The sequence below is a fragment of the Lagopus leucura genome, unplaced genomic scaffold, assembly GCF_019238085.1.
Source record: "Lagopus leucura isolate 7727_CA_CO unplaced genomic scaffold, USGS_WTPT01 Super-Scaffold_100012, whole genome shotgun sequence".
Lineage (NCBI taxonomy): Eukaryota > Metazoa > Chordata > Aves > Galliformes > Phasianidae > Lagopus > Lagopus leucura.
The window spans coordinates 16,553,140-16,573,521 of record NW_024962267.1 but is presented as its reverse complement, the minus strand read 5'-3'; the positions used below and the strand labels follow the sequence as shown (position 1 = coordinate 16,573,521).

The window sequence follows — 20,382 nt, the reverse complement described above, 5'->3', positions numbered from 1 at the left end:
TCCCACTTTCTTGTCATCATGTTGTTGACTACACAAAGACTGGGCATGAGTTCAAGCCCAGCAAATAAAACATTAAAGCTGATCAGAAACCAGCTCTCTATTCAATGAATGGAGCTACTGCTTTCCTCCTCTTTTGTCCCCAGAAAGCCTTATTTTCCCTTTGACCCAGCTAGAGGGATTAAAAGATGAAGCACAAGTGTCTTCCAGAGACAGATGGAGCAGATTCTAGTTGGGGAGGAGGACCTTAACAATCTGAGTTAAATGCTACCTCTTAGCAGGAAGATCTGAAGCAATGATAGGGGCAGCACAAGGCAAAGGTCAATGCAGTTTGAGGAGAAAAACAAAAACATTTTCACATCACAGAATATAAATTACTTGATAGATTAGTCTCTAATTGAGAGTTAAGCAGGGTGCAAAATTACAAACTTCTTAACTTTCCTCAGAAAGCTCTGCGTATGGGGATAAGAGCACAACAGGAAATAGGATTACTCAGAACTGTAGTTCTCTTGACCTTCTGTGCAACAATTCTTCCTTCTCATGAACTGCCTGCTATTCAGTGCTTTATAAAAAAAGTCCAAAGCCCAATAAGTACATATGATAGATGATATTAGCAGTGGGTTTCATAGGACTTGCTGTTTACTCACTCCTGAAGTCTGTTTGCTGCTGCAGTACTGATGTTCATCCTGATGTATCTGCTCTGATACTCATGGTGGTGTATACACTGTGGTGCTCATCCACCACAGGCAGATACCTGCTTGGATGTACACCTGACAGCATGCCTGAAAAAGCCAGGAACCAACCAACAGAGCAGATGAGAACGAACTAAGCTTTCCAGATGTGACTTTTTTTGTTTAAATTCAGCTTCTCCTTTGAAAGCCTTTCCATCCATTTCTGAGCCAGCCTGTGCAATATTCTGAGCAGACACCAAACCAGCTGAAGACTTAATATCCCACAATCTACGAAAAAAAACCAAACCAAACCAAACCCAACAACAGCAACAACAAATCAACCCATGCAGATTTTGAGTTTTGCAGGAAACAGGTCTGTCTTTTCAACTTGGTATCCTGCTTGACGGAGAACCTGCCCCAGCACCCTTCCTTATTAAATGTAATCTTAAAATGACATTATTATAAATATTCCCAAATATTTTGGGATGTACTTGTAACCAGCACATTTTCAACTTAACAACTTCAGCCCTGCTTTGCTAACAAGAGGCAGCCCAAATGCATTTAGGTGAGCTAGGAAAACAGGTGGCTATGGAAAATACTCATAGTCGAAAACCCAACAGCCGTCATAAGCAGAGCGGTTTCCCCTCTGTATATTACATGGAAAGAACTGCTATTTTATTTACATCACTTTAATTTCTTTCAAGCAAGAGAGAAAAGAAAAACAGAAGAACAGAGTGTTTAATTTCAAACATGTTATTACTATCTGCAAAGAATTGTATAAAAGCACAAAAAGGAAGGGATTTGGGGTTTTATATTTTGAACAGCAATATAAAAATATGATGCTGGCTCAAATGTCAGCTAAGGTCCATATTGACAACTACAATTTTTTTTTTATTGGACGTATTTTACTGAGTATTGAACACTTGCTTATATAGGCACTGATTGAAGAATAACACCACAAAATCAGAATGATAAAGTGCAGACCTGTACTGAGAAGCAGGCCTGGTAAGGCAGTCTACTCCTACAACTCAGCAGAAAGAAAGAAAAAAAAAAAAAAAAAAAGAAGAAACTGCCATTATAAGAGAAGAAATGTATGATAAATAAAGTCCTGCCGTGGCAGAGCTACATCAGGTTTCCTACAAGGTCCAGAGAATTTAAAAAATTGTCCTTTCCTAATTTTTCCAGAAGCGCCATGTGACTCTAAGCTGTGTGTGTATATGGCAGTTGTATTTTCAAACAACAACGTAGGCACTTAAGAAACCCCGGCCCAGTAAGGAGGTTTGCAAGCAGCGACCAAGGCTGTGATGAGAAGGACTGAGCCAAGGCAGCTGGTGTGGGTCACTAAAGATGGGTGGCGCTAGATCTCCTGCTCGCACATGTACACCTGCTAAGAAGATTTGGGAGTCAAAGTGGCAACTTCAGCATCTCCTGACCTTCCCGCACCTCACAAAGGCAGTTCTCTACAGTTCTTAGTAACATGAAAGAACATATTATTTCCAGAGCTTGCACACATCCAAAAACAAACAAAAAAAACAGGTAGAAAAACAAGAGGGAGAATAAAAACTAATATAAGCTAAAACATTATTTTGTAGTAAACAATAGAATATAACGTGCAATAGTGCAATTTCTCCTTTGCTGCTCCAACAGTGAAGTCTTGACAGATAGTCCACTGAATTTTGGCGTAGGGCATTTCACATCTAGCTGCGAGCTTGCCGGGCATTGCTGGGCTTCCCAGTCTTCGGTGCCGAATCGCTTTGTCCCGGCTCTCCTTTCACCTTGCCCAGGTGGCGGAGCTTTTGATCCCAGCGCTGCGTATGGAAAAGCAGAGGAATTGCAAAAAGATGACAGAAGAAGTTGGAGTTTATAAATAATAAATGCTGTTGTGATGATAAACACGGTAACTGGGTGGCTTTACAGACAACAACAAAAGTCACTGCTGTGCTGCCACCACAATACCCTGTGTTGGGCCCCACTGGAGGAGTGTGAGGTTATTAAGAATTATTATTTCCAACAGAGAGGAGCATCCATTTCTTGGCCTGGTTTAATACATTCTGTGAATGAAGGGGCTGATGGCAAGGCACAGTACAGAGTCTTCAGAATTATCTAAAAAGCTTATGTTAATGAAGCCACCTGTGCAGTCGCTAGGGGAAGCTGGGGAAAATAATCAAGTGCTTTTCTTAAAATGTTTTAAATGCCTCTTTTCCAGGCAATAGGAACTGCAGTACAAAAAGGCATAATAAATGTAACTGGAAAAAATGATGACGCATTACAAAAACTGGGACTGGGATGATAAGTGCCATCGTCAGGCTTCTCCAACTGTGAACGGCATTCTCAGCAGCTTCTGCCCCACCGTAACATAACACAGTCTGAAGTTATCAAGTCATGAATGCCACAATCCCTAATTAGCAATTTCTTGTCCTTTATACTTTATACTTGAATTTATTCAACTAGTTTCCTGATGCAAGCACTGCTACTGTACCAGAAGTCATTGATACAGTGGCACAAAGACCTTCAAAAATCTTTATCCACACGTGCTATGCATCAGTAGCTATAAGAGCTGAGAGTACAGCAAGAATGAACAAGTATCACATGATTAGGAAAAAAAAATTGAGTTTAGGTATTGCTTTTCAAAAAAAAAATTATCTATGAGCCTCTTCAGTGCTGAGGCTCTAGACCTACCACAAAAATGCTCTGCATACTGAAGCCAGTACTGGACAGAAAAACAACTGAATTGGACTGAAACCAGTGCTTAATAGAAGGCAATCCCAGCTGTGCAATAAGCTAGAAAATATGTGAGCTCCCAAGAAAGAAACCATATATCACCCTGCCACCCCCGAACTGGGACCGAGCAGAGATCAGCCTGCAGCAGCAACCTGGTGTTTATTCCATGGCACTGGATTTCAGAAAGTTCTGCCAAATCAAACAACAGCTTGGAATAAGATCCCCATATCTTTTCACTCATGTAATCGCTGTGGATGTACCATATTTACACTGAGAATCCTGTATTTCTAATGAGAACAATATTGTCCTGCCAGTCACCATTAAAACGGCTGGAGAAAGCATTCAGCAGAAGAGACTGGTTTGCACAAGTGCAACCACTGTGTCGAGACAACAGATGAGAAATTGTTTTAAAATAAGAGAAATCTGTGTAAAATGTAGAAATAGCCAATAGTCTGCTGTGCATCAAAGCATAAAAAGGCAGTCCTTCCAGAACATGGAAGACATTAGAATACACTAAAATTAGAAAACATTGGAGAAAACACTCATGTATTGTTTCCATTTGAGCTCATTGCTTCCAGTTGGCTACTACATGTAAAATACAAAACGTCCTTACCATGCACCTTCCATATCTAAGCAAGAGAGACAAATTTGGCATAGTCATTAACCCATGCCATTTGTTAACTATATTTAAAATTTGCTAACTATGTTTAACGAATGTTAAAATCTGAAAAGTGTAATTCTGACTTAGTCTGGAAAACACTTGTAAAGCCTTCTTTTTTCATTAGTGTTACAATTGCAGTGAAGTACATACGAGTTGCAGAAGGGACATTTCACCACAAAGGCAGAACAGTTCTGTGGTCTGCTTTGTCGAGATGAAGATTTTGCCTGCTATCCACTTGCGCTACTTGGCACGTATTTCTGAGTAACGTAATAAGCCATGTTAATTTTTGATACTTGTTATCAATTAGCTCGAGTTAGGGTGTGTCTTTTTCCTTCATTTTGTAAAACTTCGGTAGCTGTTCCATGGCATCTGCAATATTTGACTTTCGTTGAGCTATTTGCCTACCTTTACTTTTTTACCAAGTCGATCCTTCCATTTCTCGGCTATGGAGCCTTCCACCAAGAGTAACCTACAGAAGGAGATAAACTGTTACTCAAACAGCATTCGTGCATGACCTACAGAACCCAATACATGCAAGAATCACACCTCTGTGCCTGCAGAGCTTCGTGGCTCTCAGCACTCTCTCTGAGTAGAGAATATTATTACAGTGCCATGCAGAGCATCACAAAGTTTGCCTTAGCTGGTGACCACGCAATCTCTATGGACTGGAGAACAAACAACAAGTAACACCTCAAAGATAATGCTGCAAGACTTACCTGGAGCGCTCCTCATCTTCGTAGCCCATAATGATGTACTCTTCATTGGCACTGAGCGGTGGGCAGAGGCAGCCGGAGTTCGTGTAAAGGTTTACAGTGTCCTTTGGGATGTTCACCAGGGAAGATTTGAGAATCTCCTTTACTTCCACTACTGCAGTGACATCATGACATTTAGTCTTCACCTCCTTCACTTTTGCCCGAATGACTAGGAAGAAGTAGCAAAAAGTACAGCTAAGGGCAGCAGATAATACAGGTCGCCCCGGGGCCATTCTTGATGACCTCTCGGATTAGTCTTTTGTACGGTCTGTTATCAGAAGCTCAGCTGGACTCTGTAACTCCCCTGCCCCCAGCTCTTCACTACTTCATCCTCCAGCAAGAGGCTGCAGACAGCTCAGTATATTTCAAAACACAATGAGTCACCAGCAGGAATTACATACCAGATGTAAGGGTGTTTCGTTACATTTGGGCTTGATTTTTAGTATCTCCTTCTCTTTGCTCTTCCCACTTCATGTATTCAATTCATTCTTTGTATGTTCTCCTTCTGCCTCATGCGCTGCTCTCTATTTGACTGCTTGCACTACAGATGTCTAAACTTAATTTGTCACGCTCATCTTTTCATGAGACATGAATATGCATCAAAGCTTATTGTATCACTGTCTCTATTGGATGACAGGCCCTTACCTTTTTCATCCTCTCTCCACTGACCCAGCACCAATCTGCTCTGTTCCTTATGAACACCAAATACTCCTGATCTTGACCTGGTGACCTGTTTAATTGTTTCTTTCCTTGCTCTTTCTTTTTGCCATAAGTTGCATAGGAGGGAAAGTTGCCTTTCAAAAGCAACAGATATTTGGCTCTCTCACAGTCACCACTGAACTAAATGCAAAGCAAATCCAGTGGTCACACTCTAGAGAATACCACATCTTTCACAGCTTGCAAACGACATCCTTTCCATTACAGATAATAAACTCCTTAGATTCCTAATTTCTTATAGCCTATGAAAAGTAACAGTGGACCTGATACGCTAGAAGACCAGGGGCATTTGGACAGTAGAGGACGTAGAGCACTTTTAAAGGTTGTACTGACAAACTAATAGTCAAAAAGTCATTCATTGCTGGCTGCAAAGCACAAGAATGCAAAAGCCTAGTATGCCTGTTAGATGCCACGGTGAGATTTTAGGCATGAAAATCAGCAAAAACATCCCTTTCTACGAAATCAGAATGTATCAAAGCTGTAAATCCAAAAGGAATTTCAAGCATAGGAGCCCACGGTGTCATTTTTAACAAATGACTTTTCACACTAAAGAAGTGCATGAATCCCAAATGCCCATGCTGACACTGGAATAACTAGCACTCAACGTCAACAAAGACACTCTTGTACTAACATATTAGGCTAATCCCCTCTATCCTTCTATAAACACTCTCCGTTTTGAATTTGGAAAAGTTTCAGGCCACATCTTCTGTAATAAGTCCTACTGGATTAACCATCAGTAATTGAAACCATAGGCTATTTTTGTGACATTTTTTCCCACTCCTATTTAACTCTCTGACTGTAGCCTTATAAACAGCGATCTCCTAAAGTGACTGGGAGCTGGCCATGCAGCTGTCCTTACCGTAGTTATAATTGTTGCGTAGATAGGTCTTCTGGGTAGCTTTTATGGGTTTGCATTTGCAGCGTTCTACAAAACAGAAACTTTAATTTAGAAAGAAAACAGCCTGCATTCAGTGATAACCTCCCCAAAACCCCAAAATCACACCTAACAAGAATTTCCCGCCGCTGAATTTATTCAGTGCCTGGCCAGGGCGCTCATTCAGGATTTGCAAAAAACCCACCTAACACTGGGACTGGATTTCACTGTTATGGTAAAAGCCACGTAGCAGGAAGGGATAAAGGCAAGAAGCCAGGCTCTTTTGCCACAGACACATTACTTTCTCAGCTAATTCTCAGCTAGATATTATTTTCCCAGCTAATTTTACTTGAAACAACTTAAGGAGGGGTAGCGCTCAAGTGTTGACTACTCCCTTAAGAAATTATAGAGGACTAAAAATTCCTCCAGTAACAAATGACTGCATAGGTGTAACTAAAACAAGGAGCTACTCATGAGTCCACATTACAGACTGTGGGACTGAAAACTGGGAGAGCCAGAGGGAATGAAGATATTGACCAGCATACAGTAGAGCCAGCTGCTGAGAACCTCTGGTCTGTGGCAACAACCACTTCATTGAGTACAAAACTCAGCAGATGCTTGCAGCCTGCACTTTCTAAGGAGGAAAGCTCAGCAGTTTCTTGGCAATGTTGCCTAGATCTCACCATGGTTCCACCAGCACGCTTGCTCTCTAACTTGGAAAAAATAATGCAGAGAGGCTGCCATGATCAGACTTCTGATCTATCCACACCATGTGTCCTCAGCCTGGAGTACAACTGAAACCTGTGCTTTGGACACCCCTAACAACAAAGTTAGGCTGCTGTCACTCGGGTTTGTGATCCAGAACCCTAGGTATAATTAAAAATGGGAAATTATTAGCTCTTCCAGTAGGACGACCTTCAAAACACAAAATGCACGAGTGCTGAAGAGCAGCACATCCAGCAGTGTTCCAGACAGCCAGGAACAGTACTGCATGTAACAGCATTTTCATTAGAGCCTCGGAAGTGCTAATGCTGAAGCCCCAGACCCATATTTTCATTAACTTTAACAATATTTCACTGCCAATTATTCTAATGCAAATATCCATTTTATCTTATCTTATTTTATTTTTTACTAGTAGAGCTTGGTGGGCTCTGTCAGAATCATTGAACTGGTAAATCGCCCCCAAGCCCCCTGCCTCACCCCTCTCCAACCACAGGTCCCAGTATCATGTGCATGTGGTTATCTACTCTAACGTACCATTGGAAGTAAAATGTAATTCAGAGAAGAGTAGGTGAGCTGCAAGTACAACTCAGGCGTCCTCATTCATACTCAGTGTCCTAAATATCCAGTCTTGCCCGCTGGCTGCATTTCACTCAGCATTTAAGTGAAAGAAGACTTAACACAGCCTATTTCTGTGCACCACTGTTCTAAAATAATGATGCATGCAGCCAGTTATTTTGTTAAATCCACTGTGAAGAGTTTGGGAAACAACTTCTATTTTCTTTTTAAGGTTTCTGCATTAAATAAAAAGATGGTTATAGACTTCTCAAAATTATCATTTATCCTGGACTGCAAGGATTTTTGTAGTTGAAAATTAAAAAAAAAATACAGGAGAGAGGAGAACATCTCCAAAGAAGAGGGTATTGTTTCCTTGAATTTCAAACATGTCCTCAGGAACCTATATATAGTATCCTACAGACTTAGGCTTTTGTATGGAACTGTGTTAAAATAATAAAGGCTGAGAAGGGAAGTGATTTTTGGCTTCCCTTCTGCCTGTGGGAGCTCATGCATACTTTAGACCAAATTATGGCCCATTTTATAAGCTGCCTCGCAACACGCCATAAAAGACGTGCTGCTCTGACCCGCACTCATGCAGGCATCTTGGCATTCATATTCAACAAGTTTTACATTTTAACATTCTCCTGCTCTACAATTCCTTTCTCTGCGACATAAGTAGGAAAAAAAAACCACAAAAACAGTCTAAATTAAGGGACAAAAATATATAGTCTCATATTTCCCTATTGAAAAAAAAAAGGGGGAGTATCTTTTATTACTTGTTCTAGAACTAACGGATAGACCTGCACACATCCCTGATGAAGGTACTTTCTAGTTGTTCTTGTGTTCTTCAAATTTATATACCACAGAAGTTTACATAACGATGCATTATTTGTAATTACTACTTAGGAATACAGAAGGTGGCACAAGTGGCATTGCCAAGGTCAGTTCTAAAGCCAGATGCAGAGTGATGAGCAACTCATCTCTCTCATCACCTGTTATGGAGGCTTTCAAAGGGAACATTACACAAGTATTAGAAAACATGATTTTATCTGATGCATCTTTCTGAGCGTTCCCCAGCAAAGGGGAACATCCACAAAAGGTGGCTGCAAGAAAAACTGCATTGTAAAAATTCACTGACTGTTAATTCGAAGGGGAAATCCCATCTGACCTGACTGTTCCCCCTCCAATGCTGCTGAAAGAGCTCAGGGACCACAACTCCATTAGGGCCTAAGCACCAAGACAGACAGCAGATGCTCATGGCAACCAGCACTGAGATCTCTGCCGACTTTGCCATTAAATATTCTTTTTTAAAGCATGTCAACATAATACCAACATATGCTCAACATCTATTCCATGGGAAACTTCTCCCTGTAAATTACCAAAATAAAAGAAGGTTTTCTGCTATAATCACTGCCTAGAAACATGTCATCTTAAATACTTGTGCATGCACAGTCTAAGCAAATGCTCAGGCCTGGCAGATGCTTCCATTTTAAGTTGCGGATAAAGAAGCCTGGAAAATTTTCTAAGTGGCCTGAATAGCATGTCATGGAGCATACAAATATCTAGCTTACTTCCAAGAGACAGAAAAGTCAGCTGAAATGGGTGTGGTGCACTGAACCACAAACTGTGTTCCAACAGTAAAAAAGCTAGTGATAAAGATATTACCCTTCTTCTTCACCAGTACCTTTTCTATTCATCCTCACTCTCTTTTGGATGCAATTTTTCAATTCTACATCCCTGAGGGCAAGCAGTTCTGAAGATACATCTAATATTTTTCATATAATGTAACAGAAGATCAATGCTAAAGTTAGCAAAACTTGGTATCTAATTCTGCATTGCTCAATCGTATTTAGGTGGTTACGTTAGCAGACTGGACATCAGCATGTACTGTAGCTGGAGAAGAAAACTTCTAGTTGGCTTGCTCAAGCAACAAATTCACCTTTCTATAATGTTAGCTACCAAACTGGGCTTTGCTTTTCTTCTCACTGCCTGTGAATTGTGGTGACACTCAAGAGATTGATTTCACTCCGTTCAGTGAAAACAAAACCAATCAGTAAAGTAAAAACAGTGGGAGACTCACTGGAATAAAAACAGTCTCACAAGGTCTCAGCTTCCATTTCCTCAGGTTAGCCTGAGTTTTACCATTATCTGCAGAGAAGCTGGAATTTAATTTGAAAATCTGAGAGTCATAGCAAAGCACAATCCTCAGTGTTCTTACTCCCAACAACTGAGAGAGTTGGTGTACTCACCAACTTGCTACAAAGTGAAATAATTTTCCTCTCCTTCTGAATCTGAAACAGTCTGCCTGAATCCAGCCCCCTTTGGCTAAAACACACAACATCAAGAACATTACATGTGTGACTGCTTTTCACTTTGCTCCTGCAGCACGTAACTGTGAACACCTGCAACTTCACTTCTGCTCTCCTTGCAACTTACGACAATGGTATTTATAAGCTTATAGAAACTCATTTTGGTGCATTCAATCCCAACTGTGTTGCTTGGCAGTTCGCAGACCTGGGATTTTCTTTCTCATAATTTCAGCAAGCATTTCTCAGTTAAATCAAAGCTCATAGCAGTATGCTAGCAAAAGTCTGCCAATGACTACAGTGTTATTCTCCTCCCTGCATTTTCAGTTCTGCATGGAAAAACAACTGGATGCACTGGAGAGAAAATGACATTTTTGGTAGTAGGGAGGCAGTAGGGAGGGAACCCCACGTAAGGATCATTCTCAGTGTTCAAGACAAAACTTGCAGTGAAATCAGCACAGCCCCCCAACTTGAATTGCACAAGTGATTTGATCAGCAGTACACGGTCTTTGCAGCCCCAAATCCCACCTTTCCACAACAGCTATAAGCACAAATCAAAAGCACAATCTACAGGATCTCAAGATAGGGCAGAATATCTAAGCATCGATCAGTGCTGCTCTTTATTAAGTATGAAAGGGATGTGCTCATACAGCTTATTATTTAGTTTTAGAAAAATGTACTCACCAATGCCGGTGCCTCTACAGTTGCCATTATTGGAATCCATTGGGAAATCTGGCACGGATTCATTAAAAAAATGTTAGCACTTTCAGTATTGCATTACTTCAACACATACACATACGACATTTTATCTTTCTCTGATTTTTAATACAGTAAAACTCAACAAATAAGCAGATTGTAAAGATGCAGAAGCCTCCCTGTTTCTGCCAGAGTTGCGATCGATTCTTACCTGAGCTTCGCCCTCACAGAGCACATGATGTCACATGCTGAACCACATTAAACAGCCCGCTTCTAGTGGTGCAAAGACTGGCAGGTTTAGGACAAGGATGGGAATCTGTGGCATGAATTTGCCGAATTTAAAAATTACGTATAGAGTTTGCATTTAATAAGATGATGAAGGAGAAATTACTTTTGGTTTGCTTTTTTCAGTTACTAAGGAAATCAAACCGACCACAATCATATCATGCCAAACCAACGTTTCAGACCTTCCCCTATTCCTCAGCATGTTGAAGAACATGCTGATTATTTGGAAGGATGGATAAAGAATAGAAGGGGAAAAAAAAACCATTGTGACAAACTTCCAGGGAACTGCTTTCAGACACGTTGGTCTGTGGAATGTGCCTCACATTTCAAATTTTAAATCTAATTTTTGTTAAATCACATAATTTAACGGGTTTATAAATATATTTGATAACAACAGATGTCTATGTTAACACATGTAGTCTTGCACAGCGTAAGGAGAAAAAAAGACACACGAGAAACAAGACTAGGAAGAGAGATAGCATACTTTATTAGAAGGACAAATAAGATGGGAAAATAAATAGGCTCAAAATAAAATCCCCTTCTTTAAGTGGGCCTGGCTAATGGTTTCTTCACCTTTTCCAGATGTCAAGGCTGGTATCATACATAGTCTTTCTTGTACCCTTATGGGATCTTGGATACAGCAATGCTGGTATTACAGTACAGCCTAGGATGACACTTGGCGTAGCTGAAGAACTTAGACGTGTGGACTGCATTTTAAGAGCAGGGGCTGTCAGTGAATCACAGATTCTGTAAATAGAGAGCCCCAGTCATCCCCAACTGCACTTACCAGTACAAGACTCATTTGTACTGGCTGAAGAACCATCCTCAAACGAACACTGATGCAGCAAGGGTGATAAACACTCAACATGCGTAATATATACCTGCCACTGCAACAAACATCAAACCCAACTGTTTCCCACCAGATGTTCTCTTCCACTTCTAGGTACACAACTCAATTGTTTTGAGGGGTTTTTTTCTTTACAAAACCTATTTCATTTGCCAGGCCACTCATCCAACCTCCAAGCCAGTTGTTACCAGTTGTTGGGTATGTGACATAACAGCTGCTGTGCAACAGGAGAGCGATTCAGCTGTGTGCAGAGAAGCTATTCAAGTACATTAGTGCAATTTCTCTGAGTTCAGGCTGAGGTATGCAATATATTGTGCTCTGCATTGGTGTTCAGTGCATAGCGCTTGTTGATGAATGATGGAGGAGTAAACAGGTAACAGTGTGCCACTTCATAGAATCATGATTAATCTTACTTTTGAGGTCTTGGGACAGGCAAGTTTTGACTTTAAAGTGATGTTCATCTTTCTCAGGGCCCTTGCATATGTTAAGAGATGAGCAGTTTCTAGAGAGAGAGAAGTGTAGGCTTATAGAAGCTACTGGAGACTTTTCACCACTGTGCAACATGTCTGGGAAAAGGCTTCCAACTTCCCAATGCTTTTTCTGTGGCCAACAACCATACAAGGCTCATACCACTCAGTCCCTTCCCATCTACCAGGGAAGGAACAAGAAAGGTGGTCTTGGCCAGCCCTACCATCAGCCACCAGCTTAGATAGGCACGAGGAACCATGATATGGCAGCCCCTGACCCCAACTGTCTCAGAAGACAGGACCTCTCCATCAGGCTTATCCACACACTGCTTAGACCTCCAGGCAGATGGAAAAAAAAAAAAAAGGCACTACTTTAAAAAATAAGCAGCTGACTTGCTATTGTTCTAGTCCTCTTCTGAGAGGAGCTCTTTGCCAAGTTTTGTCTATGCAAAACAATCTTTTGAAAGAAATAACTGTCAGTGATGATTAGCAGGATTGCCAAAGAGGAAATATTACCCAGAGCTTCGATTCCAAGGCTTCCTATTAAATTTTGGTTAAGAGTGAGGGGGAAAAGTCCAAACTAATTTTTCCAATGAGCTGTTTTAACTAATCTTTTTTCAGAGGGGTGCTATTTAAAAAAAAAAAAAGAAAAAGCTAACAAAGATAGCAAAAGCCACTTGCATAGTAAGTGCACAAAACAATTCCTGGACCACAGATTTGATGAGAGCTTTGGGAAACAGCAGCAATTGAGTAAAACTTAATCTTGTGCATACATCTTACGTATCTTATCTGATCACATAATGAAAATAAAATTAAAAAAGAAAGCCATCCTGGGGAATTCAGGTCTCTAAAGGCAAATAAACTGAAGTAAAAATGGAGTCCAAGTGACCAGTGGTGTTATCATCAATATGGTCTTTTTCAAAGCTCACCACGTGCCATTTTTTTGTTCTTTAAGAATTGAGACTGCCTGCAGTTTTGAGCAAACAATTAAAACAAATCTCAACTTTTAAGATGGGCATAATTGCTCATCTTCTGCACTGCCCTGACCATTCCCCCTACCTCCTTTGTGTGTTTGGACTGCCATAAGCAAACACAAACAAAGCAAGAGCCGGAGCAAATTTGATCTTGAGTTTGGAAACCACTGATTCAGAAAGCTAACAACGTGTGAAAAAATGAGCAGGGGGACCTGTTATTTCGCTTGTAGATGCACAGTACCAAATTCAAGTACTGGGGTACAACAACTTCATCTTGGCACAGCAGATGCGGAGGACTTGGACTACATATAGAAACTGCAGCTTCATTTCAGATCTAAGAACACGTCTCCATCAATTAAATCGTATTTCATGTTCTTTAATGTTTAAGGGATTATATTTCTAAAAAGAGGCAGAATTCTAATCCACTGTTTTATGGTAATCAGTCAAAATGGTTCTGACATTTGTTGTATATCTTTGTGACATCTCCCTTTTCTCCAGCATCTCACTAACAGCCTGATATGCCTTCAAACCATTTTTATGTCAACTTATAATATGGAGTGCTCCTACTCTGTGCCAAAGGGATAAAGCATGTGCAGTGACGAGCAGGTGGTTTGGTGCAGCACAGAGGTCACTTTGTGTAATACTGAAATCCATCAGCACTTAGAACTGGTCACAGAGCAACTTGTGACAGGAGCAGGAAGAGTTCCAGCAGCTCCTAGGGAGTCAGATGCATGAGCTTCACGTACGCGCAAACAGGTACTCTGATGCATCTGGATTATCTACAGAGGATACAAATTAAATCAGAGAGTAAATATTGCTGCTTGGAAGTGACTAAACATTTAAGAAAATAAGGTATGGTGAGATGTGACTGTCTCTACCAAGGCACCACTCAAAAGTTCCCAAAGGAAACATCCAGGAGCGTGAAGTCACTCCTACACCTGCTGCTGGGTAAGCAACAAGATACAGAGTTTTTCCTGTTTTTTCAACCATGCCCACACTTCACTGTGATCTTAACATCTGCAGAGCCAGAAATTCAGCCAACGGATCTGTCCTCTGGTACGGGCAGCGCCCAGTTCCCTCTTCAAAACTGGAAAAGAATGCATCACCAGAGACATAACCAGAGTGAGCACACAGGCCTACATGTATGTGCATCTGAGCATCAGCAATTAACGCAGCCATTTTGGTTACTCATTGGGTGCAAAATTAAAGACGTGATACATTTCCCATGGAATGCTGGCTTGAAGGTGGCCCTCAGATCTGCAGCCCTGCTCAAGCCCAGGGGTTCACTGCCTCTTAACTCCAGCTGCACAGCTCTGCTCTAACTGAGCCCTAAAGAAAGCACCTGCACTATCCTCAGCAGCCTTCTCCATCATGGACATAACAATGCTTACTTCACATCTTCAACATGCAATCAGCCTAGAAGCAACATCAGGAGAAAGACACAAATACTCCCTCATTCCTGCTAAGAGGAAGCCCCTAAACAGGCCCTTCAACTGGTGTTGCAGATAGAAAGAAGTCTCAGGAGACACTCACACAGGATGTGTAGCCCTCAGCTTAATAACAGAGAACTTTTCTCTAGGATTTGCCACAGCTTCTGCCAACCACAGCTTCTCCTCAGCAACAGCCCGGGTCCAGCAGGCAAAGGGAGGACAACTAACAGGGAATCTTACCATCATTACTGCGACGTCAAAAGAAAAATATCGAGTGAACTTCAATGCATCTTCAACTTAGCATCATTGTCCTGAGAGCCAAGATGTGACAGTGAGAGGGAATTCTAGCAAGGTGTGCCCTGAAGGTCAGAGGAGCACCTTGCCCATCGAAGTCTCAGTCTGGTATTGGACAAGGAGTGGAAACGGAGCTTCCTCACCTCCACCTCTGTTCCAACCACAAAAGCCCTCTGAGTCTGCTGCCCTTCAGGCTGCCACCTTACCAAAGGGATCAGGCAGACACATCAATCCTCGCCAGCAATGACACGGAGACCTTGGGAGGACAGAAAACCATTAAGAAGTCTTACTCTGCAGGTAGCACGCCCCTTTGGAAAAATGAAAAATCAAGACTGGACTTCCGAAAGATAAAAGCACCTCCTTCTACAAGAAAAGCCCATAACAAATGGGTTTATAGTTCCACCTACTCTATTAGCTGTTGTTTGCAAACAGCGTGAGGTCTGCGAGTGCTCAGGAGATAAAGCAAGAGCAGCATTTTGTACTCAAGCCATTGAGCAGCTTGCTCTCTGTGTCTCCCGCTTGGCTGCGATGCTCCATTTGGAGAATTGAATTTGCAAGTGTTCACCTTACCTCTTCCTCAAACAGGAATCTTTCCTCTGCTCTCTAAAGGAGCATTTTCATTCCCTCAAGAAGGATTCTTTCAGTCTGGTACATAATGCATCGGTTCAACATTTTCAGCCCAGAAATGAGAATGTCATCAGGTTCTCATTCACTGAAAGAGAGTGTTCATGGATCCGGCACTGGAATCCCTCAAAGAGATCATTGTACTGCTGAGGTCCTCAGAAATAGGTAACTCGGGGGCAATTTTAGCCAAACTTCCTCCCTCCAGATTTGAATGCGATTGCTTTCAAATCGCTGCAGGCTTGCCAAGCCTCCCTCGGTCTGGGTCCATTTTTAAGGCAGTTCTGAGAGCACCTCAACATCCCCGAGAAAGGCGCTCGGAGTTGAAGAACCCGGCAGGTCGGCAGCCCTTACAAGGCAGCAGCAAGGCATCCCCAGCACACTGCGTGGGGGGAAGGACAGGTGAGAGCAGGGCGGCCAGAGAATAACTACAGCAGTCGGAGGCACCGGGGCACGGCACCAAGAGCTACGTCGCAGCTCGAGAATCGGACAGGGCTCAGTGCAGCGGACTTGGTTCAGCTACAGGCGGAACGCGGGGCAGCTGCGGGGCCGCCTCCGGCTCAGAACATCACCGTTTTCGTACGGGTCAAACCTCGCTCGACACAGCCACCCACCGCCCCGCTCTAACTTCCAGTTCCGCCGCTACCGCAAGTTAACATTTCCGCGGGGCGCCTCTCACCGGCACCGCCGAGCGCCGCAGCCCCCGGCCGGGCGGGGAGCCGAGCACAAGGCACGGAGCGGCGCGCAGCCACCACGGAGCGTTCCCGCAGCCGCCCGGCGCAGCCGCTGCCTTTGCCCCGCGGGAGGCGTCACCTCGGGGCTCCCCCGAGCGGCAGAGCCACCGCGGGACGGGACGGGACCGCGGAGAGGAGAGAGGAGGAGAAGCCGCCGGGAGCCGGGCTTTGTGCGGGCGGCCCCGGCCCGACGGCGCGCACTCACCGGCGCCCTCGGCGGTGACGATGGCCTCGGGGGAGATGCAGACGCCGCGGTCGTAGAGCGGCAGCTCGTCGCAGGCCAGGCTCTCGGGCCACGCGTGGCGGTAGCGGATGAGGACGGGCTCGCAGCCGGCGCGGGCGCGCTCGCAGACGGACTTGCAGGGCTTGATGGGTTCGTGCTGGAAGTCGATGGTGCAGATGGGCGCGTACATGGCGCACAGGAAGAAGAGCAGGTCCGGGCTGCAGTTGGTGCCCAGCAGCCCCTCGAACTGCTCCATGGCCAGCACGGCGTTGGCCTGCGTGCTGTGGTGCAGGTGGTTCGGCATCTTGGTCATGTTCCAGGGCAGCGGCTTGCATAGCGGGATGCGCACCGGCTCGCAGGCCGCCGCCCGCCCCGCCGGCGCCCTCCCCAGCAGCAGCAGCGCGGCCAGGGCCAGCGCCGGCAGCCCCCGCCACATGCCGCCGACGGCCCCGAGCTCAGGGGCCGAGCGCCGCGCCCGCCGCTCCGCTCCGCGCCTCGGCCCGACCCCGGCACCGCCCCCGGGCGGGCGGGCGGGCAGGGAGGGGTCGCGGCCGGGGCCGGGCAGGGCGGAACAAAGGGGCCGGGCGGGGAGCGGGGAAGGCGGCGGGGCCGCGCTGCTCGTGCCCGAGGGCGGCCCCTCGCAGAGCGCGGTCCGAGAAGAAGCGCCGTGCGTCTCGCAGCCGGCGGGGAGCGCACCTGGCGGCCGGGAGCCCCGGCTTCTTTCGGACGGCGTGCGATTCTCAGCGTTTGGCTTCGCGTCACCTGTTAGCGTGCGTGCAAAACACAGTTTAGAAGCAAAGCACGTTTCCTGTGCTTTGCCTCCAAAGAGTTTTCCTTCAAAGTACTTGTCCTTGGAGAAGTTCTCAAAGAACACTTTTAAGGTTTTACTTCAGAAAACCAAAACGTACAATTCCTATCGCCGTTGCCTACGTTTGCGTTCAAAGCTCCAAACAAATGCCTGCCTGCACGAGAAAAGCTGTGGTCCCAGTAGCACTTGTCAAGGACGGACAAGGAAGGAACAACACCAACAACGGCAGCAGCACAGTGCAAGAACAGAGTGATGCGCAGCAGCACATGTAACAGGAGCTCACACTAACAGCCAGTTCACTCCCAGGCACGGCCCTCTCTTCACACTGACTACAACATCTGCCAGAGAGCTGGTGGATGCTGAGCACTTTGACATCAAAATCAAGAAGGCAGGAAAGTGGCTTTGCTTTGCGTGCCGCTGCTCTGCCCTTCCTCTTCTCCTGTTAAGAAGGAACATACTGCTCTGCAGCTTGCACCAAGCACTATGTCACACCTCTCTGGTGACAACAATGTGCTCCCTCATCATGGGTAACAGAGATACATCCTGAAAATGGGTCCATCTAACAGGAGCAGCCCTGTTACTACCACACGAGCTCAGTGTGGTGTAAAGTCAACACTAACTTAGTGATGAAAACATGCCGGGGGGTTCCTGGTGAGCTTTGACAGTAGTGCAGACCCGTAATGTTAAGGAATAATAATAGTACAGCAGTAATATCACACTAAGTCATTTCCTAGAACAAAACAGTCTGCAGGTGTGGATTTGCTCCTGGAGAAGTTCATATGCCAAAGAAGGACAAAATTTGTTATTGCTACGGCATCCCGCCAGAACCCTGGTAATCCAGCAGAGCACAAAGCACATCTCAAGGCCAAGCTGCCCTCAGAACACTTGTATAAACCCTCTAAAAAAAGTGAAAACAATAAATCAGTGGAATTGCCAAAGCAGGAAGATGGATTTCAGCTGGCAGAGGTTTGATAACGGAGTTGCTAGCACAGCTAAACTCCATTTGGGTATGTCCATGTAATGGCACATGGAGTGCTGCAGAGGACACGGAGAGGGACTAACATCTTTGTCGGTGCACCAGAAGGAGCAGAGTAAGGAACTGCTCCCAGGCTATGAGGATTAATCTATTCAGCCATTCATCTTACTTTCCACAGTGCCTATTTTTTGCCCTCTGCTTCTTTTTCTCCCACGAGAGTCAGAAAAGCATGAGGAATAAGAAGCAAAAGCAGCAGCTTCCCAGCAATAGGAAATGGCGTAGGCTCAGCTGTGAGCACTGGGTGATGCTGAATCCTCTGCCACAGCACTGCTCACACAGTCCCCAGGCCCTACAGCAGCCTGGGAGCAGCAGACAAGGTGCTGAGGGCCTGGGTCCTCGCGGGTATGAAGCACACGGGTTGTTTCAGGCCACGCTCCTGCACATGGCAGCTAAAAAAGGAACACGCCCCAACCTGCATTTGTTCAGAAAAACAGCTGAGAATACTTCTTCAGAGCAGGTTTTCACTTCCCTGAGACTTTCCGTAGCAATCTCAGGGTTCTTACCGTTTAATTTACTTAAATACACTGCCCTGGGGAAAAACAAAACAAAACAAAAACAAACCACCCAAAAACCACCATGCCCCAAACCCTACAGTACTTCTTCCATGGCTGTTACTAAAACCATAAAGTCATTGACTTCCAGAGTCATAAAAATGGGATTTATTGTACATTTCCTGCTCCAGCCTGGCTCTTGTTACAGCTCCCTCAGGTAGACAAAGCACAGGGGGACTATTAACTTACATTAATAATCTCTGAGTGGATGGCTTGGAAGTGGAAAGGAAAAAGAAAAGGTTCTTTAAATGCAGTTTCTTTCAGACTTGCAACTTTTCAGGCTGTTTTTGTGAGACAGCTCATTGTTAACTATCCTGTGCCCTCAGGACGTGCATGCATACTAGAGACAAATTTTTCACATCATGTTTGCTCACATTACCTGTCTGGTTGCAATCTCAGCAAAAAGCTGCTGTTCGCACTCTGTATGATTGGCACAATCAATAGCACAGGTAGGGAAATACGCTGGTTAACCTGCAAACGCCTAGAAGAACCATCTGACACACATTTCAGAGACAAATGATGCCAACCACAGCTTTAGTTCATACCACTGACGATGCTCAGCCCACAGAAATAACCACGTTAACCACAGCAAAACCATCTGCCTCGGACGTCTCGTTCTGCAGGGTGAACCTGTTGGCTGCTTGGAACTCTCTCCCAGCTTGTGGGCTGTGTGGGGGCTCGCAGCTCCTTGCTGGTGGGGTTTCCTACATGCAGTGCTCACTTCCCAGCAGGATGCTGGAAGTTGCACTTGCTTCGCTACAGAACACTGCAGCCAGGTGCACTGCAAGCAGTGGGCCTGACAGAGCATCCGGCCACTTTGTGACCGAAAGTGCAGGAAAATAAGCCAAAATGTCCTTACAATTAAGAAATGTCACAAAACCCTATTTTTCAGAGGCATCAGAACTGAGGTTAAACAGGACCTTTGTTCCCCAGTCCCACAAACATGCCCCTCAGATAACAGCAATCTGGACTACTGCATTTGCCTAAGTATTTGCAGGATCAATTTGCATTGCAGAAAATATTAAGAAAACAGCAGAAGGAGCTGAACTGAACACACACCCAAAGCACAGCTGGTTGGGCTGCACTTGGGCTCATAGGCCAAAGATTAGGAAAGTTTCTCTATTATTTTTTTTTTCCCAAATTGCTGTTCAAGTACTTAAGCATATGAGGTAGCCGCCGTGCTAACATCATGCACAGATGTGCAACTTCTATATCCGTTGATGTTTTTGCTCTATTTCGCAGCACATGGCTGCGTGCTGTTACAACGGACGTGCTGATAATGAAGAACGCAGCCTCTTCTCCCGCTGCAGCCGTCCTCGGGACACAAGGCACTTAACCCTTCTGGAGCTACAGCCACCTCCAGACGCAGCAGCTCAGGCAGAAACTGCAAAGCTCTATAGAACCATGCATGTTTTGCACAATTTCTATTCTGGCCTCTA

General features: G+C 44.5%; 1 protein-coding gene across 1 annotated transcript; it reads right to left on the bottom strand.

The window, feature by feature from the left end:
* Positions 1-1,405: 1,405 nt before the first annotated feature.
* On the bottom strand, positions 1,406-16,984 carry FRZB (frizzled related protein). Its single transcript, XM_042874879.1, has 6 exons — positions 16,531-16,984; positions 10,662-10,709; positions 6,379-6,444; positions 4,767-4,971; positions 4,456-4,519; positions 1,406-2,476 (listed from the first exon to the last, which is right to left on the bottom strand). The coding sequence occupies exons 1-6, from the start codon at positions 16,982-16,984 to the stop codon at positions 2,366-2,368; spliced, it is 948 nt and encodes a 315-aa protein (XP_042730813.1). The 3' UTR covers positions 1,406-2,365.
* Positions 16,985-20,382: the final 3,398 nt, after the last annotated feature.